At 58.1% G+C, this 12,891-nt stretch overlaps 1 protein-coding gene and 1 long non-coding RNA gene across 5 annotated transcripts; one reads left to right on the plus strand and one right to left on the minus strand.

Annotated features, from left to right (window-relative positions):
• Positions 1–2,234: 2,234 nt before the first annotated feature.
• On the plus strand, positions 2,235–11,471 carry MYADM (myeloid associated differentiation marker). Of its 4 annotated transcripts, none has more exons than XM_070223320.1 (4): positions 2,235–2,330; positions 2,708–2,949; positions 6,968–7,043; positions 9,127–11,471. In XM_070223320.1, the coding sequence occupies exon 4, from the start codon at positions 9,129–9,131 to the stop codon at positions 10,095–10,097; it is 969 nt and encodes a 322-aa protein (XP_070079421.1). In that variant the 5' UTR covers positions 2,235–2,330; positions 2,708–2,949; positions 6,968–7,043; positions 9,127–9,128; the 3' UTR covers positions 10,098–11,471. The 4 variants fall into 4 exon arrangements, with proteins under 4 accessions (XP_070079421.1, XP_023506109.1, XP_023506108.1 ...); XM_023650341.2 differs by having other exon boundaries at positions 2,242–2,370; XM_023650340.2 differs by lacking the exons at positions 2,235–2,330; positions 2,708–2,949 and adding an exon at positions 4,002–4,261.
• Positions 11,472–11,485: 14 nt separating this feature from the next.
• Positions 11,486–12,820, minus strand: LOC138915764 (uncharacterized). The gene is made up of 3 exons (XR_011422001.1): positions 12,738–12,820; positions 12,183–12,229; positions 11,486–11,619 (listed from the first exon to the last, which is right to left on the minus strand). It is a non-coding gene; the product is annotated as an uncharacterized lncRNA (long non-coding RNA).
• Between the last annotated feature and the right edge of the window lie 71 nt (positions 12,821–12,891).

The following is a 12,891-nucleotide window of genomic DNA, read 5'->3' on the forward strand; positions in this document are numbered from 1 at the left end:
TTAGCTCAGGGCCAATCTTAAAAAAAAAAATTGTGATGAAAAATTTATTAAAAAATAAAAAGACACACATATGCGAGAACATGTGAGAAAAAAACTCCTGAAAACTGGGGAGCCTGTCACGTCAGGGAAGTTACTGAGAATTTAATAATCTGAGGACAGTGGGAATGTCCCCTCCAAATGAAGCAGTTACTGTATCTCGAACATTTTGCCATCAACAAATAAGATAAAATCTCCATTAGAGCAGGAAGTAGCCTATTTTCTTCTCAGTAGGAGGCTCATCAATACTGATGGATGGACGAATGAAACTTTCCAATGGACCCACAGTATGGAAAGATCTGTGTGTTACTGTGATGGAATAAGATATTTAATTTGGTCTTTGTCCCCAGTTCCTGGCACTGAGCTCCTGAAACCCTTGTAATTTCCTGGGTGATGGGGGTGAGAGGAGTGTATTTATAATACACCCCTTTCGGTGGGCTGGCCCCGTGGCCGAGTGGTTAAGTTCGTGTGCTCCACTTTGGCGGCCCAGGGTTCGCCGGTTTGGATCCTGGGCCTGGACCTAGCACCGGTCGTCAAGCCATGCTGAGGCAGCGTCCCACGGAGAACTAGAAGGACTTACAGCTAGGATATATGAGTACGCACTGGGGCTTTGGGGAGGAAAAAAAAAGAGGAAGATTGGCAACAGATGCGAACTCAGGGCCAATATTCCTCACCAAAAAGCATACCTTTAAAAAAATAAAAGAAAATAATAACCCTCTTTCAACCACACCTGAGTTTATGCTAATGAGATGACTCTTGGCAGGCTCCTATGTAACTTCTGAATGGGGGCTGGTTGTCACAGGAGCCAATCAGATGACTAAAAGATTGGAACTTTCAACCCCACCCCTGACCTCCTGAGAGGAGAAGACTGAGCTTCAACACCGATGGGTAATGGTTTAATCAATCATGCCTGCGTAATAGAATCTTCATAAAAACCCTAAATAATGGGGTTCAAAGAGCTTCCACACCAGTAGAAGCATCAAGGTGCTGGAAGGGTGGTGCACCTGGAGAGGGCACAGCATCTTCCCCACGTCCATGCATCCTTTCCTCTATTTGGTTGTTTCTGAGTTGTATCTTTTGTAATAAACCAGTAATACTGAGTAAAGGGCCTTCTTGAATTCTGTGAGCCATTCTAGCAAATTACAGAACAAGAGGAGGGGGTCGTGGGAACCCCCGATTTCGAGTCAGTGGGTCAGAAGTCCAGGAGCCCAGGGACTCGTGATTAGTGTCTGAAGTGGGGGCGGTCTAGCAGGACTGAGCCCTTCACCTGTGGGGTCTGACAATAATTGCAGGTCATTACTGTACCCAGATTCAGAATCGCATTGAATCACTGGACACTCAGTATCCAGAGATGGACAACTGCTTGTTGGTGTGGGGGGAAAAAAAAAAGAAAGAAACTCACATACTTGGTGTCAGAAGCGTCAGGAGTGGAAAACATTTCATAATCCGTATCCAGGTGAACTCTCCTTCAAAAACCTCTGTTACAGAGAATGCTTTAAGCCACCCTGCAGGGCAGACGACCTTTCTGTGGCTCTCCTTCAGCGTCTTTCCCCAGTCTCCCCCATGCTTGCTCAACAGGCTCACGAACAAAGTGGCCATGGTGGGCTATCCATGCATTTAAATGCCTCATCAAGGCTTAGCCAACCATGTCACTGACCAGTGCCCACCTGTTGGTAGCAGCAAGCGGCGCTGAGCCCCCAGTGTGGCACGGTTTCTCAGGGAGACCAGCCAAATACCTGGTCACCTGAGGATTACATTGGGCCCCTTCCATCACGGATTGGGCAACGACTGTTTCCTCCTTGGAATAATTAACTCTGGGTTGTTACTCGCTTCCCTTCCCTTTCGTCCTCCTGCCAACAGCCGCATCTGTGCATGCACTGAATGGTCCTATTCACCGACCCGTTAACCCACACAATATTGCTTCTGATTAAGAAACAGTATTAGGAAGTCAGTGGGCGGGTCCATGTACCCCATCACCCCAACGTAGCCAGCCTCCCAGAACAGAGGCAGGGCCTGTTTGAGACTGGGTTACAGTGCCATGTTGGAGAGGACATCTTTGGGGTCGGAGCAGGGCCCTACAGGATGAGTAAACACTCTGAACCAGTAGGCACGTACGAGATCACAGATTATACAGACCCGGGGAACCACACGGTGTCACTTCTCCAGGTCACACCCGATGACTCACTCTTTAAATGTTTGCTTCCTGTTCCTGCTACCCTGAACTCTGCTGGTTTGTGGTTTTAGCGCCTAACGGGGGGAACGCTTCCACCAGGGAGCACAACATAGAAAGCTGTGTGAGTGAAGGCCGCCCCTGGACTATTTGGGGTATCTCAGGTGTGCGACTAGACGGTCCGGCGAAGAGAGAGAATGATTTGGGAAGGAAGGCGGGAAGAGATGCGGCTACACTGGGGTCCAAGGAAGTCTGTGAATAGAACCTGGGGACCTCCAATTAATACCATGTCCTGACTCGCTATGGGTCCTGATGCAGGGCTCCTTGAGACCCCTTCTATGCAGGGCACAGAATGGCAGAGAGGATCTGCGCCTACCCACTTTGCAGGGACACAAAAGTGGGCATACACGCTCCACATCCCTCCCACCCCCACCCCTACCGCCCACTTCTGCAGAGCACAGAGCGTCCAGGGCCCCTCTCCAGCCCCTCCTTCCTCTGCAGGGCACGCAGCCGGGTATACAGAGCTCCCGGACCCCTTCGGACCCCTCCCTGCGCGACTCGCGCGGCTTCCACCCGGGGCTCGGCCTCAAAGCCTCCTCAGTTGTCGGCCTGGAAAGCACCCAGCGGCAGCAGCGGAGGCAGCGCGCCGTTAGCTCAGCTTCGGGAAGCATCCGCAGCCGCCAGCAGGCCCCGCCCAGCGGCCGCGGCGAGCAAGGCCGCGCCAGGGACGACTGCAGAGCGCGGTGAGTGAGCACGGCCAGCAGGGAGGGACCCAGGCGTCCCGGTCCCCGCCCGGCTCCGACCCCGGGCCCGGCATCCCCACCTTCAGCTTCCGCTTGCTTCTTGGCTTTATCAATCCGTTTCAGGGCCCCAGAGCCGCCCTTAAAAAAGGACCCCGCAGCCCCTCCCTGCTCTGGGGCCCGGGCAAACCGGCCCCTTGGGCCCCTCCCCTCTTGCAGGAATCTGGCGCCCCCAGCCCCCAGCCCCGTCCTCATTCGGCTTCTGAGCCCCTCCCTTTATCCAGGAGCCAGGAATACAGGCCAAAAATATCTCTCCCTTCCAGACCTAGGAGGCTCGGCTTCCAACCACATCTGCTCTGAAAACCCAGGAGTCTGAGCTCTGATTGCTTTTTGAGCCAAGATCTGGGCCCCCAGCCTAGGCGTCATGTGGAACCCGGGAGTCCATGCCCCCAGCTCCTACTGCCCTAGATCCCAGGAATACTGCTACCCTCGCCCTCTTCCCCTGCCTCCATCCACCCTGACATCTGGGGCCCAGGGGTCCGGTCACCCAGTCCCTTACACCGCGAGTCCCAGTGTAAATAAGGATTAGGGAACTCAGGAGTCCGGGACCTCAGCTCAGAAGGCTCTTAAAGCCTAGGGATCGCCACCTTCAACTCCTTCCTCTTTCAGGGACCCAGGAGACAGAGACCCTAGCCCACAGACCCCATAAATTGAAAGGCCCGATTCCCCCAACCCGCTGCGACCCAGATGTCCAAGGTTTCATCCATCCTGGAAGAGGGGGCTGGAGCAGAAGGGGACGGAGGGGGAAGGAAGGGAGAGGGAGAATTGAGTGAGGTGAGACTGGGGTGGGGACCTGGGCTGGGGGGCTCCGTGCTAAACAAATTCTAAACAGGCGGGTTGCCACGGCAGCGGCCTTCCCGGGCCTCCCCTAGAGACTTCGTTAGGGCTGTGTCGGGGAGGGCAGCCCCCAGGAGCCCCCACTCCGCCAGCTGTTGTGTCTTCCTGTTTTGTCACCAAGGCAACAGTGACCTCAGCCCTCCACCCCCTCCACTGGCGGGGCGCGAGGGCCGCTGTATATTTATTGCTCGGGGGCGTGGTCTTTCCTTGTCCCCGCCCTCGGGGCGGGGCTGGGATAGCCCTGGCTCCGGGGGTGTCCCTTCCCCGGGCTGAGTCTGGTGCTCTCGCCCAGTCTCCAGCCCCGCCCCCGGCCCCGCCCGCACTCACTCGCCAGCCCGCCAACCCCACCCAGGCCTCAGACCCTTCCAGTCCGCAGCTGTCGCCTCTGCTTCAGCCGCAGCCACCACAAGCCCGTGAGGTGAGGCTGCGGGGACCCCAGGGGGTGGGAGCAGCGGTCCAAGATTCTTGGGTGCAGAAGGATGAATGAACTAGGATTCAGACTATCTGAGTCCCTAGAAAGACCGGATCTAGGCCAGGACTCAGGTTCTGGAGAGGAAAGGGCTGGGGACCTGGACTCATACAAGTCATACACCTGAAAGAAGAGGGGTTGGGGGCCCAGACTGCGGGGTCTCAGGGAGGAGACTGGGGACTCGGATTCTTGGGTCTGAGAGAGGAAGGGACTAGGTGCTTGGACTTCTGGTCTGATGGACCAGGAGACTGCGGTCCTGGATTCCTGGGTCTGAGGAGGGTGGAGGGGGCTAGAGGCCTGGGCTCCTGGCCTGATGGAGGAGGGTCTGGGACCTGGACTCCTGGGTCTGATGGAGGAGGGGCTGGGGCCTGGACTCCTGGGTCTGAGGGAGGAGGGTCTGGGACCTGGACTCCTGAGTCTGATGGAGGAGGGGCTGGAGGCCTGGATTCCTGGGTCTGAGGGAGGAGGGGCTGGAGGCCTGGACTCCTGGCCTGATGGAGGAGGGGCTGGGACCTGGACTCCTGGGTCTGAGGGAGGAGGGGCCGGGGGCCTGGACTCCTGGGTCTGAGGGAGGAGGGGCCAGGGGCCTGGACTCCTGGGTCTGAGGGAGGAGGGGCTGGAGGCCTGGACTCCTGGGTCTGATGGAGGAGGGGCTGGGGGCCTGGACTCCTGGGTCTGAGGGAGGAGGGGCTGGGGCCTGGACTCCTGGGTCTGAGGGAGGAGGGGCTGGGGGCCTGGACTCCTTGGGTCTGAGGGAGGAGGGGCTGGAGGCCTGGATTCCTGGGTCTGAGGAGGGTGGAGGGGGCTAGAGGCCTGGACTCCTGGCCTGATGGAGGAGGGTCTGGGACCTGGACTCCTGGGTCTGATGGAGGAGGGTCTGGGACCTGGACTCCTGGGTCTGATGGAGGAGGGGCTGGGGGCCTGGATTCCTGGGTCTGAGGGAGGAGGGGCTGGGGGCCTGGACTCCTGGGTCTGAGGGAGGAGGGGCTGGGGGCCTGGATTCCTGGGTCTGAGGGAGGAGGGGTTGGGGGCCTGGACTTCTGGTCTGATGGAGGAGGGGCGGGGGGCCTGGACTCCTGGGTCTGAGGAAGGAGGGGCTGGGGGCCTGGACTTCTGGGTCTGAAGGAGGAGAGGCTGAGGGCCTGGACTCCTGGGTCTGAGGGCACAGAGGGATGGGGTCTCCTATGTGTCGGGGTTGAATGGGGTTGGAATCAAGGTCCTCAGGAGGGGAGGAGCTTGGAGTAGGGAGTCCTGGGTTTGGGAAAGAGAGTGGCTGAGGTTCAGAATTACTGACCTCGTCCCCATGCAGGGGACAAAATCCGAACTTTGGACTCTGAAAGGCCGGGGACTGAGATCCAGCAGCTGTCGTCCCAAAGTGAGGAGGGAGCTGGGAAGCGGATGTCCTAAGACCGAGAGAGGGCAAAGCTGAGTCCAGCGTCCCTGGGTGTTGACAGCAGAGGCTGAGTTTCAGAGGCGCGATTCTGAGTCCGTTTAGAAATAGGGTATGGCGTTCGGAGAGAGGTGGGGAGAGGACTGGGGCGTGGCCAGGAGTCCTGAGCCTCGCGAAGAAGCCAAAGGGGTGTTTCTTCTCCCTCTTCTGGTCCTTGGTAGTGCATTCCTGAGCTCTGACCTCAGGCGACGGCTGGGGTCCCTGAGGGTGGCGATGGACCCCTCCCGTCGGGGTCTCAGCGCGAACGCACCTTCCGCGGGAGACCTCAGGAGCTCTGCCCCGCCCTCCTCCTCCGCCAGCCTCCACTTCCTCCTAACGGGTTCTGGAGGGGCGTGGGGGGAAGCAGGAGGTGGCGGACTCCGCCGTAACACCTCCCAGGTGGCGCAGTCCTGGTGGAGAGACCTGCCTTGCTGGAGGCGGTGGGAGGTGTGGCTCCTCACGTCTGGACCGGATTCCAATACGCTGCGCAGTTTCCGGGCTCCAGGCAAGGGGCGCCCGCGAGGCGGTTCCCAGCCACTCTGCTCTTAGAGACCCTCTTGAGGGGTTCCAGTCTCCCAGCCCATCCTTATAGCCACCCAGAACTCACATTTTGAAGGTCTCAGAAACTCTGACTTCCAGGCCTCCCCTCCCAGGACCTGGAGTCCCAGTTCCCAACCCCCGCCCCACCCCCTGAAATCCACCAGCGGGGCGGGCCATCCTGGAGGCCGGCGCGGGGCGGGGGTCCCGGCACCGCCTCCCGGTCCCCGTCACATTCCAGATGGCTGCGCCGACTTGAAGCCCTTATAAGGCCCGGAGACACGGCGCCGGCCGGGGCCGCCCGCCCCCGCAGCCACCGCCCAGGGTCCGCCCGCCCGGCGGCCCGCAGCCCGCGGTCCTCGCGACCCGGGCAGGGTTAGGCTCCCCCACGCCCACGCCGGCCCGCGGGGCGTGGCCTTCCGTCCGGGTCGCTCCCTTCCCGCCCCCGCTGTTTGGGGAAGGAGGGGGAGGGGGCGGGGCTTCCCTGGGGTCACCTCCCGGACCCCTCCGGGGCTCGTGGCCAGACCCCACCCTAGGTCCGGGCTGGGAGTCGCGCCCGGGCTGCAGAGCCTCAGCGGGTGTTCTGGGCGAGCCCCTGGCGGGCCGGCTCGTCTCCTGGGCCCCGGGAGGACAGAGGCAAGTCTGAGCTGGACGCTGACGTTCTCTCTTCCTCCCCGTGCTCTGACTAGCCTTTTCCAGGTGTCTGACCTCATCCGCCTCCAGAGCCGGACCTTTCTCCATCGGGGTCTTCAGCTAAGACCGCTGGTGAGTGGGCTGGAGGCCAGGACTCCCAGGTCTGAGGGAGGAGGGCTTGTGGGTCCGGACCCCTGGGTCTGGGGGAGGTCGGGCTGGGGGCCCGGAATCCCAGGTCTGAGGGAGGAGAGGCTGGGGGCCTGGACCCCTGGGTCTGAGGGAGGAGGGGCTGGGGGCCTGAACTCCCAGGTCTGAGAGAGGAGGGGCTGGGGGCCTGAACTCCCAGGTCTGAGAGAGGAGGGGCTGGGGGCCTGGACTCCTGGGTCAGAGGGAGGAGGGGACTAGAGGCCTGGACTCCTGGATCCTGAGAGAAGGACCTGGAAGCTTAGGTTCCAAGGAGAAGCCCAGACACCTGTGCATCTGAGGAAGAAATGTGTCTGGGAACTGGACTCCTGTGTGCTCAGGGAGCTATTGTTCAGGTATGGTGGGCCCCAGAGGAGCTCAAAGCCTGTTAGACTGCCCTCCTCTGTGTCCCACACTAGAAGGAGGAAGTTTTGTTTCCTTGTGGCTGAGTGAGGCCTTTTGAGCTGTTGAAGGGCAGCAGCTGAGAGATGAGACATTTTAGGGCCTGAGGCACGATCTGGACACCTGGTCAGGAATCGAGGCTGGGCCCTGGATTCCTAAATGTCTTTAGGACAAAAAGGTCTCGGAGGGACGGAAGAAAGAAGCTGATTTTTCAGAGTATAGGTGTCTGGCGTGCTCAGGGCTGAGGGCCTGGCCGGAGTCCTGAGGTCTGAAGCTGTTTAACGGAGCAGGAGAGGCCCAGAGATTTCAGTGCAAAGGGCCTGGGCACTGCACAGTCCAGCTGGGGAGCTGACTTTCCTGGAAGTTGGAGAACTAGCTGGCTGGGTTCCTGAGGGGCGCTGGACCCCATGTGGAGGAGCGGGATAGTCAGGAGGAAGCTCAGCTTCCCGTGGGTTGGAGTACTAAAGACGTAAATCCCAGGTGGAGGTAGACTGAGGACGAAGGCTCCTGTCTCTGAGGTGGGAGGGTGGGCATGGGAGGGGGGTGCCGCCGAGAGGTAAGGCCCACTTCCAGAAGGGAGGGGAAGCTCCTGGTCTTCCAGGAGCTGGGAGCGGACACCTGCTCCGTGAGAGGAGACAGATTGGGAAGTTGGAAGCTCAGATCAGATGTGGTCCCTGAGAACATACGCATGTGGAGGTTGGGGTCTTGAATGTTTGTAGGTTAGAAATGCCTAGGCCTATTAGGTGAGGGAGGAGGGCCCAGGGGCTTGGAGGCAGAGCCCTGGGTACTGCAACAGAGGAAGTAGAGAGATGGGATTTTTTTGTTTGGTTGGTTGTTTTAATGTTGAAAGCTTTCTCTCTCTCTTCTTTCTTTTTTTTTGGTGAGGAAGATTGGTCCTGAGCTAACGTCTGTTACCAATCTTTCTCTGTTTTTTTTTTCCTCCCCAAAGTCCCAGTACATAGTTGTATATCCTAGTTGTAAGTCATTCTAGTTCTTCTGTGATGGATGCCGCCACAGCATGGCCCGATGAATGGTGTGTAGGTTGGCGCCCAGGATCTGAACTGGGGAACCCTGGGCCGCTGAAGCAGAATGCGGGCCGCTGAAGCAGAACGCCCGAATTTAACCACTCGACCACGGGGCTGGCCCCCTGAGAGATGGGCTTTTAAGAGCTCATGAAGACAGGGCCTCTTGTTCGACAGGGGCAGTGGGGGCAGGCTGGGGAGAGGGACGCTTTAGAGCAGAGTCTTGAGTGGCTGGGTTGCTGAGACCCTGGGGGATGGAGGGCAGCTTTGAGTGTCTAGAGTAGGAAGAAAAGTATGTGGTTTTATAGTAGGTGGGTTGCGGAGGGAAGAAAGGAGTGTCTTGGAAAGGAGAGAGATTGGGGCCTAGATTCCTAGCTTCGGACATGGGAGGTGAGAAACCTGAGTCCAGAGGGAGGAGGGGGCTGGGACCTGGGTGACCAACTCATCCGTGTAGGCCTAGGACTGTCAATTTGAAAACAGAAAGGCCCACATCCTGGGTCCCCCCCAGCTAGAGTCCACGTTCCTTCATCCCCAGGGGGAGGCAAGGGCTGGGGGCCTGGATCCCCGGGTTTGGAACCTTCTTAGGGCACTTTCTTTCCCCTCCCCAGCCATGCCGGTTACAGTAACCCGCACGACCATCACGACCACCACCACGTCATCCTCAGCCCTGGGCTCCTCAACCATTGTGGGGTCCCCTCGGGCACTGACCCAGCCCCTGGGCCTCCTGCGCCTGCTGCAGCTGATCTCCACCTGTGTGGCCTTCTCGCTGGTGGCCAGTGTGGGTGCCTGGACGGGACCCATGGGTAACTGGTCCATGTTCACCTGGTGCTTCTGCTTTGCCGTGACCCTCATCATCCTCATCGTGGAGTTAGCCGGGCTCCAGGCCCGCTTCCCCCTCTCCTGGCGCAACTTCCCCATCACCTTTGCCTGCTATGCTGCCCTCTTCTGCCTCTCGTCTTCCATCATCTACCCCACCACCTACGTCCAGTTCTTACCTCACGGCCGCTCCCGGGACCACGCAATCGCCGCCACCGCCTTCTCCTGCATTGCCTGCGTGGCTTACGCCACCGAAGTGGCCTGGACCCGGGCCCGGCCCGGCGAGATCACCGGCTACATGGCCACGGTGCCAGGGCTGCTCAAGGTGCTGGAGACCTTCGTGGCCTGCATCATCTTCGCCTTCATCAGCAGCACCCAGCTGTACCAGCACAAGCCGGCCCTGGAGTGGTGCGTGGCCGTGTATGCCATCTGCTTCATCCTGGCGGCCGTGGCCATCCTGCTGAACCTGGGCGACTGCACCAACATGCTGCCCATCCCCTTCCCCAGCTTCCTGTCGGGGCTGGCCCTGCTCTCCGTCCTCCTCTACGCCACTGCTCTTGTCCTCTGGCCACTCTACCAGTTCGACGAGAAGTATGGTGGCCAGCCCCGGCGGTCGAGGGAGCACAACTGCAGCACCAGCCACGCCCACTATGTGTGCGATTGGGACCGCCGCCTGGCCGTGGCCATCTTGACAGCCATCAACCTGCTGGCCTATGTGGCCGACCTGGTGTACTCGGCCCGCCTGGTTTTTGTCAGGGTCTGAGGCTCTGACCTGGGGCTCCTGATACCCTGTTCTCTCCCATGATGCCCGGTTCCTGGCTCCATGCTTTCTCACCCTGCTCATTTCCTCCTCAGTTCATCTCGCTCTCTTTTCTGTTTCCTTCCCTCCCTCTCTCCCTTCCAGGTTGCCATCTCTTTTCCTTCCTGCTTTGTTTGGTTGCCCACATCCTGTTTTGCCTCCTGTTGGCCTCTTTTTTTGCTGTCTTCCTTTCTACCTGTCCTGCTTTTCGGCTCTTTTCCGGGCGTCCTGTTGGTTTTCTCATCTGCGTGCTTCCTCACCACCTCTTCCCATTTGCCTTCTGCCCGTTTTCCTCGGGAGCCCTGAGACTTCTTTCTTCTCTTGCCCCACCTCCAAAGGTGCTGAGCTCCACATCCCACACACCCCTCTTCACAGCTGTTCATACCCTGGGCCTCCCGAGGGGCCTCATTGCCAAAGCATGCCTGCCCGCCCTGGCTGTGCCTTAGTCGGTGTGTGTGTGTGTCTGTGTTTGAGGGGTGGGGGTGGGAAGCTAGGGTTTGGGCCCCATTCTCCCGATGGAGGGGGGTGCACACTGCACCTCCCCTTTAAGTTAAAAAAAAAAATCTCTGGAGGTCAATCATTTCCTCTAGTGGGTAGAGGCTTAAAGCACAGACCCTGGGTCCCTAGGCCTCGCCTGATGCTCAGCCTCCCCTGAGATTGGCTCCAGAATTTTTGCCACGCTTACTAAAAACCCACTGCCCAGAGCCCATCTTAAAAGTAAAGGGTGGATACCTTCCATTCCAGCTACCCTCTGGGTATCAAAAAGGAGCTGGCGAAGAACTGCATTGTCTTGAGACAATCGTCTGAAGTATTAGAGGGAGAGGCAGTCATGTCGCCCTCCAGCCTCAGTGTTAAAAATAGCATGCCCTGCCTTGGCAGGGAGGAGAAGAAAATGGCCACTGCCAGCCTTACAGGCAGTGTTAGCCTGGGTATTTTTCTTTTCTTTTTCCTGGTCGCAAGGGCAAAAATTATTGGGTAGCTCTATTCTTAAAGGGGACGTTTTCAATTTTTTTTGGGGGGGGGGGTGGGTTGGAGGGTTGGGTGGGTGGGGATTGCTGCTGCCATAGCCAGAGAATTGTATTGCTCGAGTGTGTGGTGCACACACACGTGTGTTTCTGTGTGCTAGTTGCTTCCTGCTGCTGCTTCCTGCTTTTCTGGGACTCACAAACATAACGTGATATATAAATGTATAAATATATATTTTATTTTTTTTTAATTCCCTGGAGCTTCTGGTTTCCATCAGCCCCTGCTGCCAATCATAGAGCCTTGTCCCCTCCCCCAGTCCCACATCCATAATGTTCATTTTTTTTTTTTACCTTAATATAAAGATAAAAGAAAGACTTGCGCTTGCTTTATTATTGGGGAGGGCTCCAGGAGAGACAGCAATGTCCAGATTCCTGGGTCTGGTAGGAGAAGCAGAACTGGGGCCAAGACAACTCTGGCCTCATCAGAAAATACTAATTGAGTCTGCATCTTCCAAATTACTCTGTCAAAACAGGAGAAGTAGTTAGGACAGAAATGAACAAGATTTCTCCCTCCTTGGAGTCCCACGAGCACCTCAGAAACACAATGTCCCAATCTGAGCACAGCATCTTTACTCCAAAATCAACTCCTCAAGGTTCCCCATCTCAGTAATAACCTCTTAGGGCTAAGAGCCCGGGCACTTGGTCTGTCAGTCTCCTCTCTGTCAGCCAGTCGCTCATCAAACACTGTCTATTCTTTCTCCTGAATACTGTTTATATCTGTCCCCCTTCTCCAGGTTCCTGACACAGCTCAGGTTTCATTTTGTTTCACCTCAGGTATTGCCCCAGTCACCTCCTTGAGCATCCTTACCTCCAGCCCGCCCTGGCCCCAGGGGGATGCTCCCAACATCCAGGGCTGACACGCCCTCCCCTGTTCAAATCTTTCCACACCCCACTCCACCCTGGCTATAGGTAATACCAGTCTGGCATTCAAGGCCTTCAGGATCTGACCCTGCCTACGATCCCACTCTCAGCTCCCTGACACGCCTGCTGCATAGAAGGCCTCGGTAAAGAGCAAACGAATTACTCCCATAACGAATCTCGCTGTCCCACCGACGGTCATCCTGCTCCAGCCTGAGGAGAATCACAAATACATAAAGACATAACCCCGGGGAAATCCCAGCATCGTGCAACCCATTTCCTGCACCTACACCCGCAAAAGCAATCGGGAAGAGATTGTAAGGGAGGGAACTGTCCCTCCGGAAGAGGGGCAAGGGCTAACCAGAACAGACGCACTCCTTGTCGGTGGGGAAAAGCCTTTTTGATCTCTGCAGTGTCCACCCCAGAATTCTGACCCACACCAATCCCTGCTTCCTCAAAGGGCGTCTCGGCCCCCTTTCCCTCCCCCAGCCGATGCTTGCATCCCTCCTGGAAGGCATCCAAGAGAACAGCTCTAGAACCCGGAGGTGATACGATGGTGACTCGAGAAAGAACCCAAGCAGAGCAGGAATAGAGAGCGGCGGGATTCCTAGGCCACCCCGCCCCCTATCCTCTGCCCTGGGGCACGGCGGCCGCCTGGAGGTGGCTGGAAGGCTGGAGGACCCCACGTTTGGGGGGTTAGGAGAGGAACCAGATCTCTCACCTCCCCTTCGGCTTCGGGAAGCCGGACCCGACCCCCAAAATTCCCAGAGAAAGTGTAGCAGGCGCCCGGAGTCCCAGCAGCCGCCGCAGCGCCCCGCCCCGCCTCGCGCGGCACGCCGGGAGTGGAAGTTCTCGGCCGCGTCGCGAGAACAGGC

The sequence above is a fragment of the Equus caballus genome, chromosome 10 (genome assembly GCF_041296265.1).
Source record: "Equus caballus isolate H_3958 breed thoroughbred chromosome 10, TB-T2T, whole genome shotgun sequence".
NCBI lineage: Eukaryota > Metazoa > Chordata > Mammalia > Perissodactyla > Equidae > Equus > Equus caballus.